The sequence below is a fragment of the Ahaetulla prasina genome, chromosome 4 (assembly GCF_028640845.1).
Source record: "Ahaetulla prasina isolate Xishuangbanna chromosome 4, ASM2864084v1, whole genome shotgun sequence".
NCBI classification, from domain to species: Eukaryota; Metazoa; Chordata; class Lepidosauria; order Squamata; family Colubridae; genus Ahaetulla; species Ahaetulla prasina.
Genome location: NC_080542.1, coordinates 105362102 through 105378953, shown reverse-complemented (window position 1 = coordinate 105378953; position 16852 = coordinate 105362102). Strand labels below are relative to the sequence as shown.

At 36.9% G+C, this 16852-nt stretch overlaps 1 protein-coding gene across 1 annotated transcript; it reads left to right on the top strand.

Annotated features, from left to right (window-relative positions):
- Positions 1–250: 250 nt before the first annotated feature.
- Positions 251–8200, top strand: NUP42 (nucleoporin 42). The gene is made up of 7 exons (XM_058183591.1): positions 251–487; positions 2191–2383; positions 3164–3258; positions 4419–4495; positions 4596–4682; positions 6905–6983; positions 7119–8200. Exons 1-7 carry the CDS (start codon positions 364–366, stop codon positions 7625–7627), a joined length of 1164 nt encoding a protein of 387 aa, XP_058039574.1. The 5' UTR covers positions 251–363; the 3' UTR covers positions 7628–8200.
- Positions 8201–16852: the final 8652 nt, after the last annotated feature.

Below are 16852 nucleotides of genomic sequence, written 5' to 3'. Positions count from 1 at the left end.
AGACTTCTTGCTGTATCTATACTTGCTGAATGTCGCCTCCAGAGGCAGATTAAATTCTTACCACTATATATTTGGGCGCCTGTTGTTGTTTTTTAAATTAACCGTAACGAGAAATCTAAAATCAGATTTTAAAAAAACTACAATATCATTTTAAGATGTTGGAGGGCAATCTGCATTTACTTCCGCCAAGGGTAGACTTGTCGTCTTTACGTCATCACTAGGCGCCTTAATTGCTGCGTGCTCAGGCACGGCCAAGCCGGATTATAAATACTGCGCATCCCTAGACAAAATCTTGCGGAGCGGATACGGTAGTGGAAGCAAAGCGGGAAACTTGTATCGGCGGTGCTGAGACGTCGCCTTCTCATGGCTCGCAATTCTGGTTGGATTTGCTCTTACTATTTGCAAGGCAATTGCCGTTTCGGTGATAGATGCTGGTATGAGCATCCAAACGGTGGCAGAGCCAGCCAGGCCTTTGGCCAAAACTCAGGTGCGGAGGGGATTTGGGTTCTCCATTAGCCTCTTAAAAGTTGCCTCTTGCGATTTCTAGGGTTTCTTCCCGCGGGGAACGTGGCTGTTTAATGGACTTGCTCGGGAGAGAAAGGTCCGCCTTTGGCTGACAGAGTGTTGGCTTTTAATTTAGTTTGTTTGTATTTTGTTCTTAAATTCCCAGCCTCTTTTACAGTGACAGGTTGAAATCAAACTTGGCCGTACTTTTTTAAAATTAGGATGCTTAGTCTAATTTCTTTACCGCTCTCCTTGCGAAAGCATCCTATAGCAGTTAACAAAGTTAAAACGGACTTCAAAAAATATTAAAATCTATTAAATAAGATTAAAACAAAGTGCGCTACAAAAGCAGCGTTAATGGACACCGCAGCCGCGTTCTGTTATAGTTACTATTCAGGCAATATGCTTGAAGTTATTCTGCTGATGTAATACACGTATTAGTGTTCTACGGATTTCAGTGGGATCTGCTTTAAGTAGAACTAAATTCATCACGCCTGAGTATCCCGTTCATTTAGGTCTCTTCTACTTCAGCTACCAGTGCAACCTCTAATTAATTGCAGTTATTGAGAAAAATCACCTGGTTCCAAAAATGGTGAAATGCTGTTAAAGTTTGTTGGACTTTGGAAACACCCATAGAGATTAAACAATTAAAGGTTGTTTATTTCCATTTAGTGTAAATGATAGTTTATACACACTTCTCTTGGTCAGCTGCTGGAACACTGGCTCCATGTGGTCTCTGCAGATTCTCAGAATTTTAAAATCCAGCACAGATAAAGATGCGAAGTCAGACTGCCTACAAAATGGCCAGCACCTGTGCTGCTATTGTCCTGTCTCTTTAAGGCCTCTCCCTAGCTAGTACAGCAATTATTAGTTAAAAAAACTGAGCAGAGATGCAGCTGGGTATGGTGTGGGGGAGGTGTGTGTGTGTGTGTGTGTGTACCTAAAGCAGCAGCTAAGCAGAAAGAGATACTGTTCTTTATAAATAGTATTTGGAGAAGCAGGAAATGGAGTAGAAGAGGGAAAGAGTGGAGTAGTAGCCTTTGAGTGCTGTGTTTTAGGTTTTGGAACCTCCTGACTTGGATTTATATATAAAAGAGTCCATGGCTTATTATATATAAGAGTCCAACCTTAAGTAGATGTGACTTAAACTAATGGAGTTTAATAAGCACTCCACAAAAAAAGTTTTGGCTAAAAGGGGGCTGTAAAAGGAAAATGGAGTTTGCCTCTCACAGGGCTGACTCTGCAGAAATTGACGTGCATCCTGGCTGCAGAAATTAGACCTCTTATCTACATCAAATTAACATGAAAAAAGCAGAAGGTCAGATAGGCTGGAGAGCCAAGGACAGAACAGTGTAGGAGGCTAATAGACCTCCTTAAAAGGATACAGTCACCAGAAGGGTCACATTACAGGAATAAAGATGATCACAGTTATGAAATAATCTGGTGGGATAGAAATATTTTAATTTAAATGTAAAATAAGTATGATAAAGAGTACAAAGCTTTAATATTATGAATGCTGTTGATTGGGGATCTACATTTGAGTTATTTTCTGTAGATTTTGGATTTGTACTCTGTCAAATAGCCTTTCTAGGCCCATTTCGGTTACTTATTTCTGTAATTAAGATTAAATTATTTTTTACTGCAAAGAAGATAAATGTTTGATACATTGTGCTCTCTTTCATTCAGGCCCCAACAGAAGAGGAGCCCGGAGTGGACAGCATCATTATTCTGTTAGCTTACAGGCATTTAATTACTCAAAATCATCTAAGTGGAAAAGCAACAAAGATCCCAGATCTTCAAATTTTTCTCAGAATAGATTTCCTGCATTAGATTCAAGTGAACATGTGAATAATGATACATCTGAAGAAGAAAAACTTAAGTAAGCGGCATTTTTCCTTTAATTACCATGAGATTTAAACATGCAGTTAAAAACAACAATCCTAAACTCAATGTCTTCAGTTCTTTGCCATGGTTGTTTATACAGTTCATTGAACTATTATAATTGCATGCAGAATATTCAAATTGACTTGTAGACGTTTTATAGGTACACCTAGAAACCCTTGGGACAAAGGCAGTGGTAGGTTTCAACTGGTGTTACCACTTGGTTGCTTCATGCACGTGCTTTGCGCGCAAATGCTCGCTTCACTCGCATGCACACCAGTCTTGTGCTCCGCGCAAGCACAGTATATTTCAGAACAGCTGAGTCGCGGCAATCCGCTCTGCCACACCTTTCAGCTGGGCTAAAAATGACCAAATATTAAGCTATGTATAACACAGGGGCAGGTGGGAGGGCCAAACTAGAGAGCCGGTGCGCTTTTAGGTCACCATCGCCACTACCGGCTCTCCCGAACTGGGCCAAACCGGCTGAATACCACCACTGGGTAAAGGCACTATCCTACTGGTAGGGTTTCTTGATAGTGGAGCAGCACTCCCATCACAACTTTCTCTGTCTGTTGTCTACCTAATTTTAGATTAGGTCCTATTGCATTGAGCAAGAAAAAGGATTGTGGTTAAGCCTTTCATAAAATTAACTATGCTTTTTGCTATGGTCAGTCTTGATTTGTCTCCATGTTTAAAAACAGTGAAACCTTAAGATTAGCTTGGTTTGATTTTACATCAGTTTAGTATGGGTTACAATTTTCCATTATCATTTATTCAGTGAAATAATAATGAAAGACATGGAGATTTGGGAATCTTCTGGACAATGGATGTTTTCCTCCTATTCACCAATGAAAGAAAAACCTAATATTTCAGGTACAAATTACTCTATTGTCAGGTCTCGATAGATGAGACATTGCACATATCTGTGTAACTAAGGCACTGTGGATTAAGTGGGAGATTTACACTTATATTTATTTATTAAATTTATTTGCTGCCCATCTTGCAATAAGGCAATTCTGGGTGGCTTACAACATAATAAAACAGTGTTACAAAATATTAAAACAGTAAGTATAACATATTAAGAATTTAGGTAAGATGGCAGGAATATACAAGGGTGGAGGTGGATTAAATTCTGTTTAATCAAATAACCACTTCCAGAAAGGAACACCCACATTCGGGCCCCAGGCTAACCAGCCAGGTTCTAAGGCCTTGTTAGAAGGCTAAGAGAATGGGGGGTGTATCTCACTTCAAAGAGTACAATGTTCCAGATAGCAAGAGCCACAGCAGAAAAGGGTCTTCTCTTGGACACCGCCAAGCAAAGTTCCTTGACCAACTTTTAAAAGACCTTAAATGTTTTTGGGACTGAACAGTTCTGTTTGCAATGGATAATATTTTAAATCTAAAAGATCTACATCCCCATATCTCCTAATTCTCCTCTGCAAATGTCTCTCTTTCTGGACAGTGCCCACACAAACACACACCATGTGGCCAGACTCTTAACGCTCCATTGGAGGCTAGATACCTTGGGAGCTATTCACAGGAAAAAATAGAAAGCATATGAGGTCAATAATTTTTTTCCCTTAAAAATACTATTGTCTGTGACTATAGAGATCTGTCACTATAAGATGTATTTAAAAATCAGGCCAAAATAATTTAGACAATTCTAATATTATTCTAATATGGGATCAGATTTAGGAGACAGCCACATATGTGATATCCAGATCTCAAGTAGGCATCTCATATCCAGAGTTCGCAATTGACTGACCAGACTTTTTAGAGGGGGAAAAAATCAACACCAGAAGACAGCAAGTGTTGTGAATGGCAATATGGGTCATAGCTGGAAGATGGGGCAAAATTTTTGACTTGGTTTTACAGGGGCTTAAGAGACAAAACAAATGTATTTTATTTGCTAATGAATTATTTTGCCAATGAGTTTTTCTTAACCACAAATTGTATCTTTATGTATAGTTACTAGCCTTGCATTATGGGGATAAAATATTTCCCTTTCTGGTCTTTGATTGTTATCCTTACAGGTTTCTCTGACTTTCTGCCAGAAGAGTTGCGTCTTGTGTATTATAACTGTAAAGCAAACAATAACATACAAGCTTATGTAAGTGTCTATATTGTTTAACATAAAAGACTGAAGCACTTTTTAGAAAATTATTTCAAATGGGAAGCCAGTAGTGAATAACCTTTCTTCCTCTTTTCAGGTAAATTCAGTCCAGCAACTAGTTATTCAGTGGAAAGGTAGACTGCATGAACTGAAGAATGCAATTCCCTTTACTAAAACTGCAGTGGTGAGTACAACTGGAAAGTACTTATTTTTTTAAAAATGTTTTCATATTTTTGGTCCTAATTTTCAAACCAGTAATAATTTGGGGCATTGTCAGCTTAATGGTGGGCCTCTGGTGGCTCAACAGGCTAATGCAGCCTGTTATTAACAGCAACTGCCTGCAATATTGCAGGTTCAAGTCCCACCAGGCCCAAGGTTGACTCAGCCTTACATCCTTTATAAGGTAGGTAAAATGAGGACCCAGATTGTTGGGGGGCAATAAGTTGACTTTGTATATAGTATACAAATGGATGAAGACTATTGCCTGACATAGTGTAAGCCGCCCTGAGTCTTCGGAGAAGGGCGGGATATAAATGCAAATAAAAAAATAATAATAATACTTGGAACTAACAGAGAAAAGCTTCAGTGATAAGAGGGATTGAGTTTACTGTAGTTATTGCTGTTCTGATAACTGGGTTTAATTAGCAGCCTTCATAAATACATTTAAAATTGTAGGCAAAATTTTAGGTTATCTTTTCAGCATTTATTTTACTTAAAAGCGTTTGGAGAATTATATAGAAAAATAACTAGTGGCGTAAAGGTAAAGGTTCCTCTCGCACATATGTGCTAGTCGTTCCCAGCTCTAGGGGACGGTGCTCATCTTCATTTCAAAGCTGAAGGCCCAGCACTGTCCAAAGATGTCTCCGTAGTCATGTCGCCGGCATGACTAAATGCCAAAGGCTCACGGAACACTGTTACCTTCCCACCAAAGGTGGTCCCTATTTTTCTACTTGCATTTTTTACGTGCTTTCAAACTTGGCAGAAGCTGGGACAAGTAATGGGAGCTCACACCGTTACACGGCGATTCGAATCGCTGAATTGATCGACAAGCTCAATGTCTTAGCCACTGAGCCACCGCGTCCCTTAACCAGTGGCATAGAAATATAATAAATAATCAGAATTCCCTACGGAATCTACCAAGTTTTTATCTGCTGCAAATCTGTACAAGTTGTATCCAAGGCAGATAAATGCTTGTCTCATTCTGAGCTATTTCAAAGGACAATCAGATGATAGGCCTCTCTGGGCTCTTAGGCAAAAGTTTACCAGTAGAGGAAAGGCTTGAACATCACATTCCCTCCATATAAATATTGTTGCAGAGGTTTAGAAATTGGACTAGACTTCCAGTTTCTCAAATGTGAAGTGTTGCCTCACCTTCAGCCAGGGGGTAGAAGCCTGAGGTCTTATTCAGCTTTCCTGCCTAGGTCTCTGAGAAAAAGGGTCTTTTTCCCCTGCCTGCCTTCCTGCCAACAAATTTATAAAAGAACCAGGCTTCCTTCTTGATCTTAAAAGATGGTAATTGCTAAATTGGAAAATAAAGGAGCACTATGCTCTTGTTTAACAGAAACTTGGAATTTCTCTGGAGTAGAGGCCAGGAAAAAAATGCAACTTGCTGCTAAAGCAAATAAAAGTGAAATCATATTTTATAACAATGTTGGCAAACCCTTTGCACTGCTTATTCCGTTCCCTTTTAGTATTAAACTGACTATGGGCCTCACAGTTTATGGATTGTAATTTTAGTATAGTTAGATCGTGTGCAATTGGCAAACTGGATTTTATCATAGATTTTATTTGTTATTTTATTCTAGAATTTTTAATTGTGCATTTACTGAGTGTTTTTATTTGTTCGGGTCTATGACTGTAATTGAAACAATGTAAGTAGGAAAAAATAGATAATAAAAATTATCTCATTTTAAAATAAGTAGTTCTCAGTAACCACAATTGAGCCCAGAATTTTAGTTGATAGTGATTGTCATTAAGAGAGTCAGCACATGGTTGTTAAGTGAATACATTCTCCCAAATGAATGGTTTTTGCTAGAAACAAGCTAAACACTTACAAATTGAAGTCACATGACAGTTGGAAGCTGCAATAAGTTATAAATAGGATCTGGTTGCCAAGTAGCTAAAAAGTGATCACATGACTGGAGGGGAATGCAGTCATCATAAATTTAAGGGTAAGTTGTAACTTTAGGGGTATATAATTTTTTATAATTACAATTTTTTATAATTAAACTTCTATACCGCCCTTCTCCTGAAGGACTCAATAACTCAATAACTTTGCTCAATAACTTTGAACAATCATTAAGCACACAATTGTTAAGTAATACCAGTATGTATGTGCATTTCAAAATACTTAATCTGAACCCATAAAACAATATGTGATATATAGAACTTATGTTTGTTTTTAAGGAATTGAAGAATGTGACTAGTTACCAATCTCCTCCATTTGGGTTTGGACAACAGCAGCCACTGCCTTCTAGAATATCAAGTAAGGGATTTGTTTTGGCTGATCCATTTTACCGCATGCTTCATTTTGATTATCTTAGTTTCCCCTTTAGTGCAGTTTTCTTTTTCTTAATATTGCAACAATTCTTACAACTTTTTCTATATCCTTTAATTGCAGGCTTTCCTAGGGATGCATGGAATAGTGTTCAAGCCTTTTCTTTCAAATCTCCTGAATCTGCTGCTGTCCCATCTGGAAGCCTCACTGATGTCCACGGTATTGGATTTCCTTCAGCTGCTCTTTCTACAATTGGCTTTAATAATATGCCAGATTCTTCAGCAAGTTCCTTTTCATTTAATATGGCTACAACATCGGATGGAATTGGAATACCTACATTTTCTGGATCTGCAAATTTTTCTCCAGATACCACAGCTGCAACAGAATTTGGAACGGCAATTGCGCCTCCTGCTTTCAATTCTACATATACACTCTTTGGAGAATCACCACATTCTTTTGCCAGTAATATTGGAGTAGCATCCCCAGCAATTCCAACTTTTGGCTCTTCGGAAGAATTATTTACTTCCCAGCTTCGACTGTCTACAGAAGAATTAAGACAGTTCAAAGGTATAAAATTCATTTTGGGGAAAGTCCCATTAAGACCGCCACCCATGGAATTTCTTAATATGTAGCACTTGGCTGCAGATGCTCTTTCTACTTGTTTTTCTACATTTGTTAACATATATACTACAACTAAATCCTTGGACTAAGTTTAATTTTTCTTATTGGTCACCAGCAGTGCTTCAGAATTATTGGATTTATTTCTACTAATGAATATCCTTGATTATTTAATACAAAAATGGAAATATTTAGTTTGAAAACAAACATGTTGAAAATAATAGTTATTTAACATTCATTCTTCGAACACTAGAAGTCTGAATATAAATTTTGTAATAAGCCTTACTAATATCAAAAGTACTGTATTTTCTTTGGCTGCTGCCTGTGCAGATGGCTTTAGTAATCTGCCAGATATTAGCAGATTTCTTTTCATTTAATGGTACATCTGATGTGGCTACAACATCAGATGGAATTCAAACACCTGGATTTTTTGGATTTGGAAAACCTTTTTTGTGCTGCCTAGATTATATAATATTAGGCTTATTACTGTTCATGATATAGCCATATGAGTATAAATGATAAATTTGCAGAGGGTTAGTAAGGCAGCTCTATTCAATGCAAAGGAAGAACCAATAAAATCACTACTGTTCAAATGTGTCCTGGTGTCCTTCATTCTGTTTGCATGCATCTGGTTGCATACTAGAGTTTCCTATGAAATGAAAGCTCAGAGCTATTGAGGTGCTTCACACCCTAAAAGATTGAGGAGTATCTAAATAGCAACTCCCTTCAGTATAACTAGAATGCCTTGACTTGCTAAAAATAGGGCAAAAGCTGGAATGTATGCTGCTGTACTTTTTCTGATTCCATGTGATTCCTTTGAAATTACAGAACACTTAATGTTTGATACTATGGCCACTACAGAATAGTGGCTAAGGTGTTGGCTTTGTTCAGGAAAATGCAGGCAAATTTCTAATGGAGCTCACACTGGCTAACTCATGGCTAATCTCACTCAGCCCACTTAGCTTACTATGTTAATATGGTATGGTTGTTATGGTATTAAAATTAAGGAATACCATCTCAGCAAAATAGTGCAATATGAGTACAACTTGCAGTATACATAAATTAAGAATACTGTGGTTTGTATGTCATTGTTTTGAACAGTATTTAAAATTACCTTTTTTCCCCTTCTGTTCAATTGTGTCCAGTTCTCAGATACTGCCTGGACAAGCCTGCAGGTTTTTTGGCAAGAATTTTCAGAAGTGGTTTACCATTGCCTCTTCCTAGGGTTGAGAAAAAGTGACCAGCCCAAGGTCACTCAGCTGGTTTGGTACCTGAACAGTTTCTAATCTAATATCCTAATTACTGCACAATGGGGCTCTCAAAAGAAACTTGGTCTGTAGCTATAGATCACTATATTGTTGCTTGCAACTAGTGTTAAAGAAAGTAGCATTGACAGTAAATTTGGCATTTATTATAATGGAAAGTAAAAGAAATAAAATACTTTTCTACTGGAAGAAATTTCTTTCAAATGGAAAGATGTGAATATCAGATGGGATATTTATTTTATTTATCTTTCAATAGCTAATTACTTACAAAACCAAATGGAGCTGAATAGATGTATCCCATGCTGTAACGGAGGAAATAGCCCATAACAGGAATGTAATTTTGAGATTTTTTTTCTCGGATCCAGGGAAGAACAGAAGCACTTAGTAAAACATTTTAGTAACTTATAAACATTTTTCTTTGGTATGCCAGTAAAGCTCTTAAGTATGCGCCTGACAAATTAGTTTGAAGGAAATCATAAGTTGAGGAAGAAGAGACTATTATGGAATGCCTACTTCAAAGTAGCCATTTAGTGAAATTATTTTTTTGCATTTCTAAAAACAAAAGTTCACATAACATCTTGCTGCAGACCTTTCACTGATCTGTAATTGCATTTTGATTTTATTTTACAATACAGTCTTCAAATACCTTTGCAAAGGATTTATAGTCATGATTCATAAATTAATGAAATTCTTATAATGGGGCCTTCTTTGGGAGGGAGTATTACTGTTTTACTATTTAATTACCTGACCAGGGAATTAGAATTCTGATAGCACAATAAAAAGTGTTGGCTGATACTTATTTAAAGCTAAGAGAGTTAAAAAAGCACTAGAGGGATGCATTGCATACATTGGGAGTACAAAGAAAATGCATTTTGTAAGTCACATCTAATTGCTTTTATTGACAATCACTTTAATGGGTGCAGGCACTGGGGCAATTAGACTCCCACTCATAGTAAAGCATTTACCGAAGCATTCTGGATCTCAACATTGCTATTATTGCTCTTCAAATTAATTACCTGTGCTTTCAAATGAAGAGAGAGCAGCAACTAAGTAAAACTCTAATGAATAAAGAGCTTAATATTGGCTCCCAACGATTTCCATGGTTTTTTGGTAAACACAGCTTAAAGAAGTTCCTTATGTGGCAAGGAATGACACATTCTTTTAGAATAGCCTTCCTGAGTCTGGTGCTCTTCAAGCTAGCTGGGAAGTTTTGGAGGAGTTGTCCCATACAATGCTGTGTGTGTGTGTGTGTGTGTGTGTGTGTGTGTGTGTGTTTTGTACTCTAAAGCAGTTTGTCCTATCTGAAGAGATAGACAGCTGTAGTGTATGAAGTGGTAGATGAATAGTTGTATCACTTGGTATTTCCTGATTGTGACCCCTCCATTGTTTTGCCCCTCTTGAACTAGTTTGGCAAGCAGCCTGAAGAAAAGGGTAGATAGACAGAAGTTCCTTTTCTTTTTCCCCTTCTTTCATTTACCTCTCTTTTGACCAGAACTAGTAACTGAACAGTATGAGCAATATATAGGCAAGATAGGACCACATTATTTAAGATGTCAACAGGTGAGTTTTGACGAGCCCCTGATAACAACCTTTGACAACAACCACCCAAGTTGCTGCTCGCAAACAAACACAAATATCTTGACAATCACTTTCCAGCATATTCCATGCTAATCCTACATGTTTTAAGGTACTGTATATCAGATATAGAAACTCATCTATGGAGTGATTTATTGTTCTATCACAATTTTCTCCAAGAGACTTGTTAAGTTGAAATTTCCAATATGTTAACTGGTAGAGAGGGCCCAGAAGGCTTGTTGTCTAACTCAAAGTAATAGCATGTGGGAAAGACCCTGGGAGATGGGCAAAGAGATGCTGCCTAGGAAAGGGTCAAATAAGAGACAGCACAGTCTGCAATTGTATAGTGGTTGGAGCAAGAGGCTCAGAAGATAGCAATAGCACTTAAATTTTTATACCGTTCCCCATAGTGCTTTACAGCACCCTCTGAGAGGTTTACAAAGTCAGCATATTGCCCCCAACAATCTGGGTCCTCATTTTACCAACCTTGATGGAAGTTGAGTCAAACTAAGCTGATCAGAATCAAACTCCTGCTGCAGACAGAGTTAACCTGTAATAGTGTATTCTAACCACCGTGCCACCACAGCTCCTAAAGTTCTCTGCGTGTAACTGCAGAGTGATGGCAGGAAAATTGTAGTTTCAGAATTGCAAGATTTTGTTAATTGTAGCTTTACAATAATGAACTAGATTATTTGGTCATGTGCTTTGCCTGCTCTATCTGGTAAAACTCAACTAGAAGGCAAGAAACCGGGGAAACAGCTCCTCACAGTTAATCACTTTAAATACATCTTTAAAATTGCTGCTAAAATACTGCAACAGCATGAATAGGCATTTTTATTTTTTAAGACACTGTTTTCCTGTCAGCAAACTAGTCACATTTCTATAAATAATTTATGAATTTTTCTTCTAGATCACATGAAACATAGTCCCAGCATGTGCTTTGTCAGATGCTCAAGGTAATTAGATTACTTCTGATTACACAGTAGAATCCCAATGTCCTAGACACATTTTTTTCTCTTTTGTACCTCTGCCAATACCCTAAATTGGTTTTTAAAAAGTCAGATGAGAAAAAGACATTACAGTGTTAAGAGCAATTTGGCAGACTGAAAACCGATCTTAATTATCTTAATTTAGATACTGTACCTATAGGTTGCAATGTAATAAAGTTATCTCTTTAAAGATTAGATTTCCCCTCACAGTGATGAAAACACAAAATAAATTGTTTTCTTTACATAATATAAACTATACATTTTGAAAGTGTAGACTATACTATGTAAGAAAAGCAATTTTGAATGTATAGTCCCCAACAGCCCTTGTTCTACAATGAGAGGGTGCAAACACCCAAAACACTAGAATGAATGGCATTATGTCCAGTGGTGGGTTTCAACCGGTTCGCCCTTGTTTGGTAGTGGCAGCAGTGGGAGGCTCCCTCTACTCGCCCCAACTTCATCATAGACACTCTTTGCATGTACACATGTGCAGAAGCGCTGTGCGCAAATGAAGTAAGCACAGGCATGTGCAAATTCACAGTTCCAAACCGGTAGCAAAGGTAAGTGAAGCCCACTATTGATTGTGACCAATTTTGTAGAGACTATATAGGCACAGAATATAGATGGTGAATGTAAAGGACCAAAAAAAATTGGTTAAATTGTTCATTATAATAAATAATTAATCTACTATCAGTATTTTACAGTTATATTTATTGAATAAAGCTGCTAGTTATGGGGAGAGCTGCTGAGAAGCTTAATAGTTAAAGACATTGAGCATGACAAGCCAGGTTCAAGGTGACAAGCCAGGTTCAAGATCTGAGAGGAGACAAGCCAGGTTCAAGATCTGAGATCCACACAATGGGGTGAGTTCCCATTCCTGCGCTAACTCTTGCCCACCTGGTAGTTTGAAAGCATGCAAATATAATTAGATTAATAGGTACCACTTCAGTGGGAAGATATGAGCGTTCTGGGTGCCTTAGTCATGCTGGCCACATGATCAGAGAAATTTTCTTTGGACAATGCTGGCTCCCTTGGCCAAGAAACAGGAGCATCATGCTTTAAAGCAGAGGTGTCAAACTTGCATCGTCACAGCGTTGTCCTGTGACATATCACGACTTTTTCTTCCATTGCTAAACCAAGTGTGGGCGTGGCCACACCATGCCCACCAAGCCATGCCCGCAGAACCGGAAACTTCCTCAGAATTGTATTAAGCAAATTTTTCAATTGGTATCTATTGACAGCATTTTCTCAAACAGTGGGAAATGGCTATGGCAATTTTCGCCATGAAACACACATACAAAAAATACCTTTGTATCTGAAGAAGCATTAAACCATGGCTTTTTAAGAGACAGTAGCAAATAATTTTTTTCACATTCAACACTTTGAAAAATTAATCCCCTAGTTCTATAAAACACATTACTTAAACTAAAATAATTCTTTCTGCCAACATGTGAGCACGTTCCTTCTATAAATATACTCCCTCTCTTAAAAAAGGTAAAGTGGAAAAAACTTTTGTTAAGTGTAAATGTTGAGCCAAAAGATATTTTTTCTTTAATAACTATTTTTTAAATGCAGAATATTTTTTCCAGAAATGAATAGGTTAATCTTCTGTTTTCCTTAATCAGAACAGCTGACAAGTCCTTCCCCCTCAAGTGTTTGAGCAATCAATTACAGTTGGTTGCAGTTCAAAACAGGGGATTAAGTTCTATTTAGTGCACTGGAACTTCAGAGGAGGTAGGGACAGAACTGAACTTTTTAACATAATCTTAACAAAAATTGGGTTTTTGAGACTTGTGTGAAACTGTAAAATGATATGTAACATAGCAGGAAAAATGACAGGGAAAGTAATTGTGAAAGGAAATACCTTTCCCTCCTTTTCATTATTTCATATATGAGACCAAAATGATTTAAATTTAACCAATTAGCACTCCCTAATAAGTTACTAAAAAGCTCATTTATTAAACTTGACACTAGCTTGGTAAATCAAATAACTAATTTCTCAATCTGAATGGGCGGTAATGGCCAGAAATTTAGAGTGTTTTAATCCCAACATATCTGGAAGGCACTAGATAAGGTATTTTATTGAAGATTTATAGGACTCTTGTAAATTAGTTCACCAAAAAGTTTTTGTCCTGTTGTGCGTTTCAATACCAATTGATTACATCTGCTTATTTTAGCTACCTCATCCTCTCTTCCCCCCCCCATATTGTTTTAGGGTTAAAGCTAAATACAGGGTTAGAATTATCCCTCAAGAGATTGACATTGTGCAAATTTATGTACTTATTATATAATCACAACAAGGCTATTGCATTAACTGATTAGGCAAAATAATGAATTTACATTTGTGGCAGACAAAAAAAAATGAACACAAGCCATTGTCTGTAGGGATTTGAAGCTTGACTATTTTAAAAATATTTTAATATATGTTAAGTGATAAACAGAAGTATGCAGCCCATTAGTTTTTTTTACAGTTCTTTATCAATGCATAACTACAAATTATACATTCATGATGGTTATACTTGGTTAAATGTAATTTACTATCACACCTTCTTTGAGACTAAAATATTATTTTATTGTTGAGTTTTGTTATCCGCATCTAGAAAAACACAAGAGAAAAATAGACAATATTGCAAGAACGGGGGTGTGTGTGTGAAAACTTTCATCATTCACAACCTTTTAATTTTGCTATCTTCTTTTCTACCCCTCTTGGGTTTTCTCCAGTTTGCCCTTGTAGGAGTTTTAAACATTGTATAATTGAGCTATATATATCAACTCTGCCCATCCAGAAGGTGGGATATCTTTTTTTATTATTTTATTTTATTTTATTTTGTCACAACAGTATATACAATCATCAACATAAACAATAACCCATCATGAGAGAAAAAGTATTATATAAGTAAAAGTATAAGTAAAAGTATGCATATAATACTATAATGAAGGGAACAATAGGACAGGAACGGTAGGCACTTTTGTGCTCTTATGCACGCCCCTTATAGTCCTCTTAGGAATGGGGTAAGGTCAATAGTAGACAGTTTTTGGTTGAAGATTTTGGGGTTTTGAGTAGAGACTATAGAGTCAGGTAGTAAGTTCCAAGCGTTAACAACTCTGTTACAAAAGTCATATTTTCTGCAATCAAGTTTGAAGCGGTTGACATTAAGTTTGAATCTATTGTTTGCTCTTGTATTGTTGTGATTGAAGCTGAAGAAGTCTTTTACAGGAAGGATATTATAATAGATGATTCTGTGTGTTAAACACAGATCATGTCGGAGTCGGCGGAGTTCTAAGTTTTTTAATCCCAGGATTTCAAGCCTGGTGGTATAAGGTATTTTGTTGTTTTCGGAGGAGCGAAGAACTCTTCTAGTAAAATATTTCTGGACGCGTTCGATAGTATTAATGTCAGAGATGTAGTATGGGTTCCAGACGGATGAGCTGTATTCAAGAATAGGTCTGGCAAAAGTTTTGTATGCTCTGGTTAGTAGTGTAGAGTTTTTGGAAAAGAAGCTACGTAAAATTAGGTTTACAACTCTTAGAGCTTTTTTTGCTATGTAGTTGCAGTGGGCTTTGGCATTTAGGTCATTAAAACTATGAAAACTCCAAGTTCTTTGACAGGGAGGGGGTCGTCAGTAAGGTAATGTCCATCAAGCTTGTACTTGATATTAGGGTTCTTTTTACCAATATGTAAGACTGAGCATTTGCTGGTTGATATTTGAAGTTGCCAAGTTTTAGACCAATCGGAAACAAAGTCAAGGTCATTTTGAAGGGTAGAAGTATTGTTAGTAGTATTGAATAGTTTGACGTAGTCAGCGAAGAGGACACAATAACTTGAGATAAGGTCACAGAGATCATTTATGTATAGTATGAAGAGCGTTGGTCCAAGAACACTACCTTGCGGAACGCCACTTTTGACAGGAACAGGATTTGATAGAGCGTTGCCAATTTTGACCACTTGTTGTCTGTTTGATAGGAAGGCATTTATCCAATTGTGAAGAGGTCCTGAAATGCCGTAAGATTTTAGTTTTAAGAGAAGTTTGTCATGTATTACTGAGTCAAAAGCTTTGCAGAAGTCTATGTAGATTGCATCTATTGCTTTTCCTTGATCAAGGTTGATAGTCCATACGTTTTTGCAGTGGAGAAGTTGTAAGTTACAAGACAATTTTTTTCTGAAACCAAATTGTTTATTAGAGAGTAGGTTATTAGTTTCAAGGTGGAGAGTAATGGACTGATTTATGATAGATTCCATTACTTTGCATGAAATACAACATAGAGAGATAGGTCTGTAATTTTCAACTAGGCTGGGATCTCCTTTTTTGAAGATAGGGATGACTGTGGCTAAAGACCAAAGTTTTGGAAGGAAACTAGTCGTGAAAGCTTTATTAAAGATTATGCTTAGGGGTTCTGCTATATTTATTGAAAGTTTTTTTAAGAAGTTTGCACATAGCCCATCAGGACCAATTGATAATGATGGTTTCAGGTTGCAAAGAGCTTTTTCAACATTATCTTCTGTGAAATCTTTAAGAGTTAAGTCATTATCATTTTTGGTACGATTGAGGAATGTCGGATATGAGCCATCGCTGTTTACAAAGACTGAGCCGAAGAATGTGTTAGAGGTTAGCTTTAACTGTTTCATCCGTACATTCTTTGCCATTAGGTTCTTTTAGTGGTGGGATGGATCTTGTTTCTTTAAGTTTATTGTTCACAAAATTATAGAAAGCACGATTGGAATTTGTACGTAGAAGGTCTTCTTCTTGCTTGGTGTGGTAAATGTTACATTCAGTTTTAATTTGGTTGCAAATATTTCTGTAGCGGTTTTTGAAGTTTGCTACATAACCCTTTTTGTTTCTTCTCCAGAGGAATTTTTTTTTGGGGGGATTGAAGCTTTTTTATTGATATGAGTAATTTGTTTCTTTTTTTGATTTTAGTGGTGATTTGTGGAACGTATAGTTTGATGATTTTATTGATTTCAAGTAGAAATACTTTATAGTGGTCTTCTGCAGTGATACAGGTTGAGAATAGATTTTGCCAGTCAAGAAATGAGAGATCATTGTTTATAAGGTCATAGTTAGCTTTTTTAAAATTGTAATTTGGAGCATTATTGTTAAGACGATTTATGTGAGGGTGTATGTTTAGACAAAAGTCTATCATGCAGTGGTTGCTGCATCTTCTATCTATCTTCTATCTATCTATCTATCTATTCTATATATCTTCTATCTAGACAAAAACATAAATACTGAAATATGGCAAAGAGCTGTGTCTCCCTACATGTTTGAGACTACAATTCCCAGAATTTCCTTCTGGGCTAAATTGCCTTTGGATTTTGGGAATTGCAGTCAACTTATTTTCAGGATTTGAGAAGAGTACAGGCAGGAGCAAGTAACAAATTTAATTGTAATTTTCAGGTTGTAATACTTTT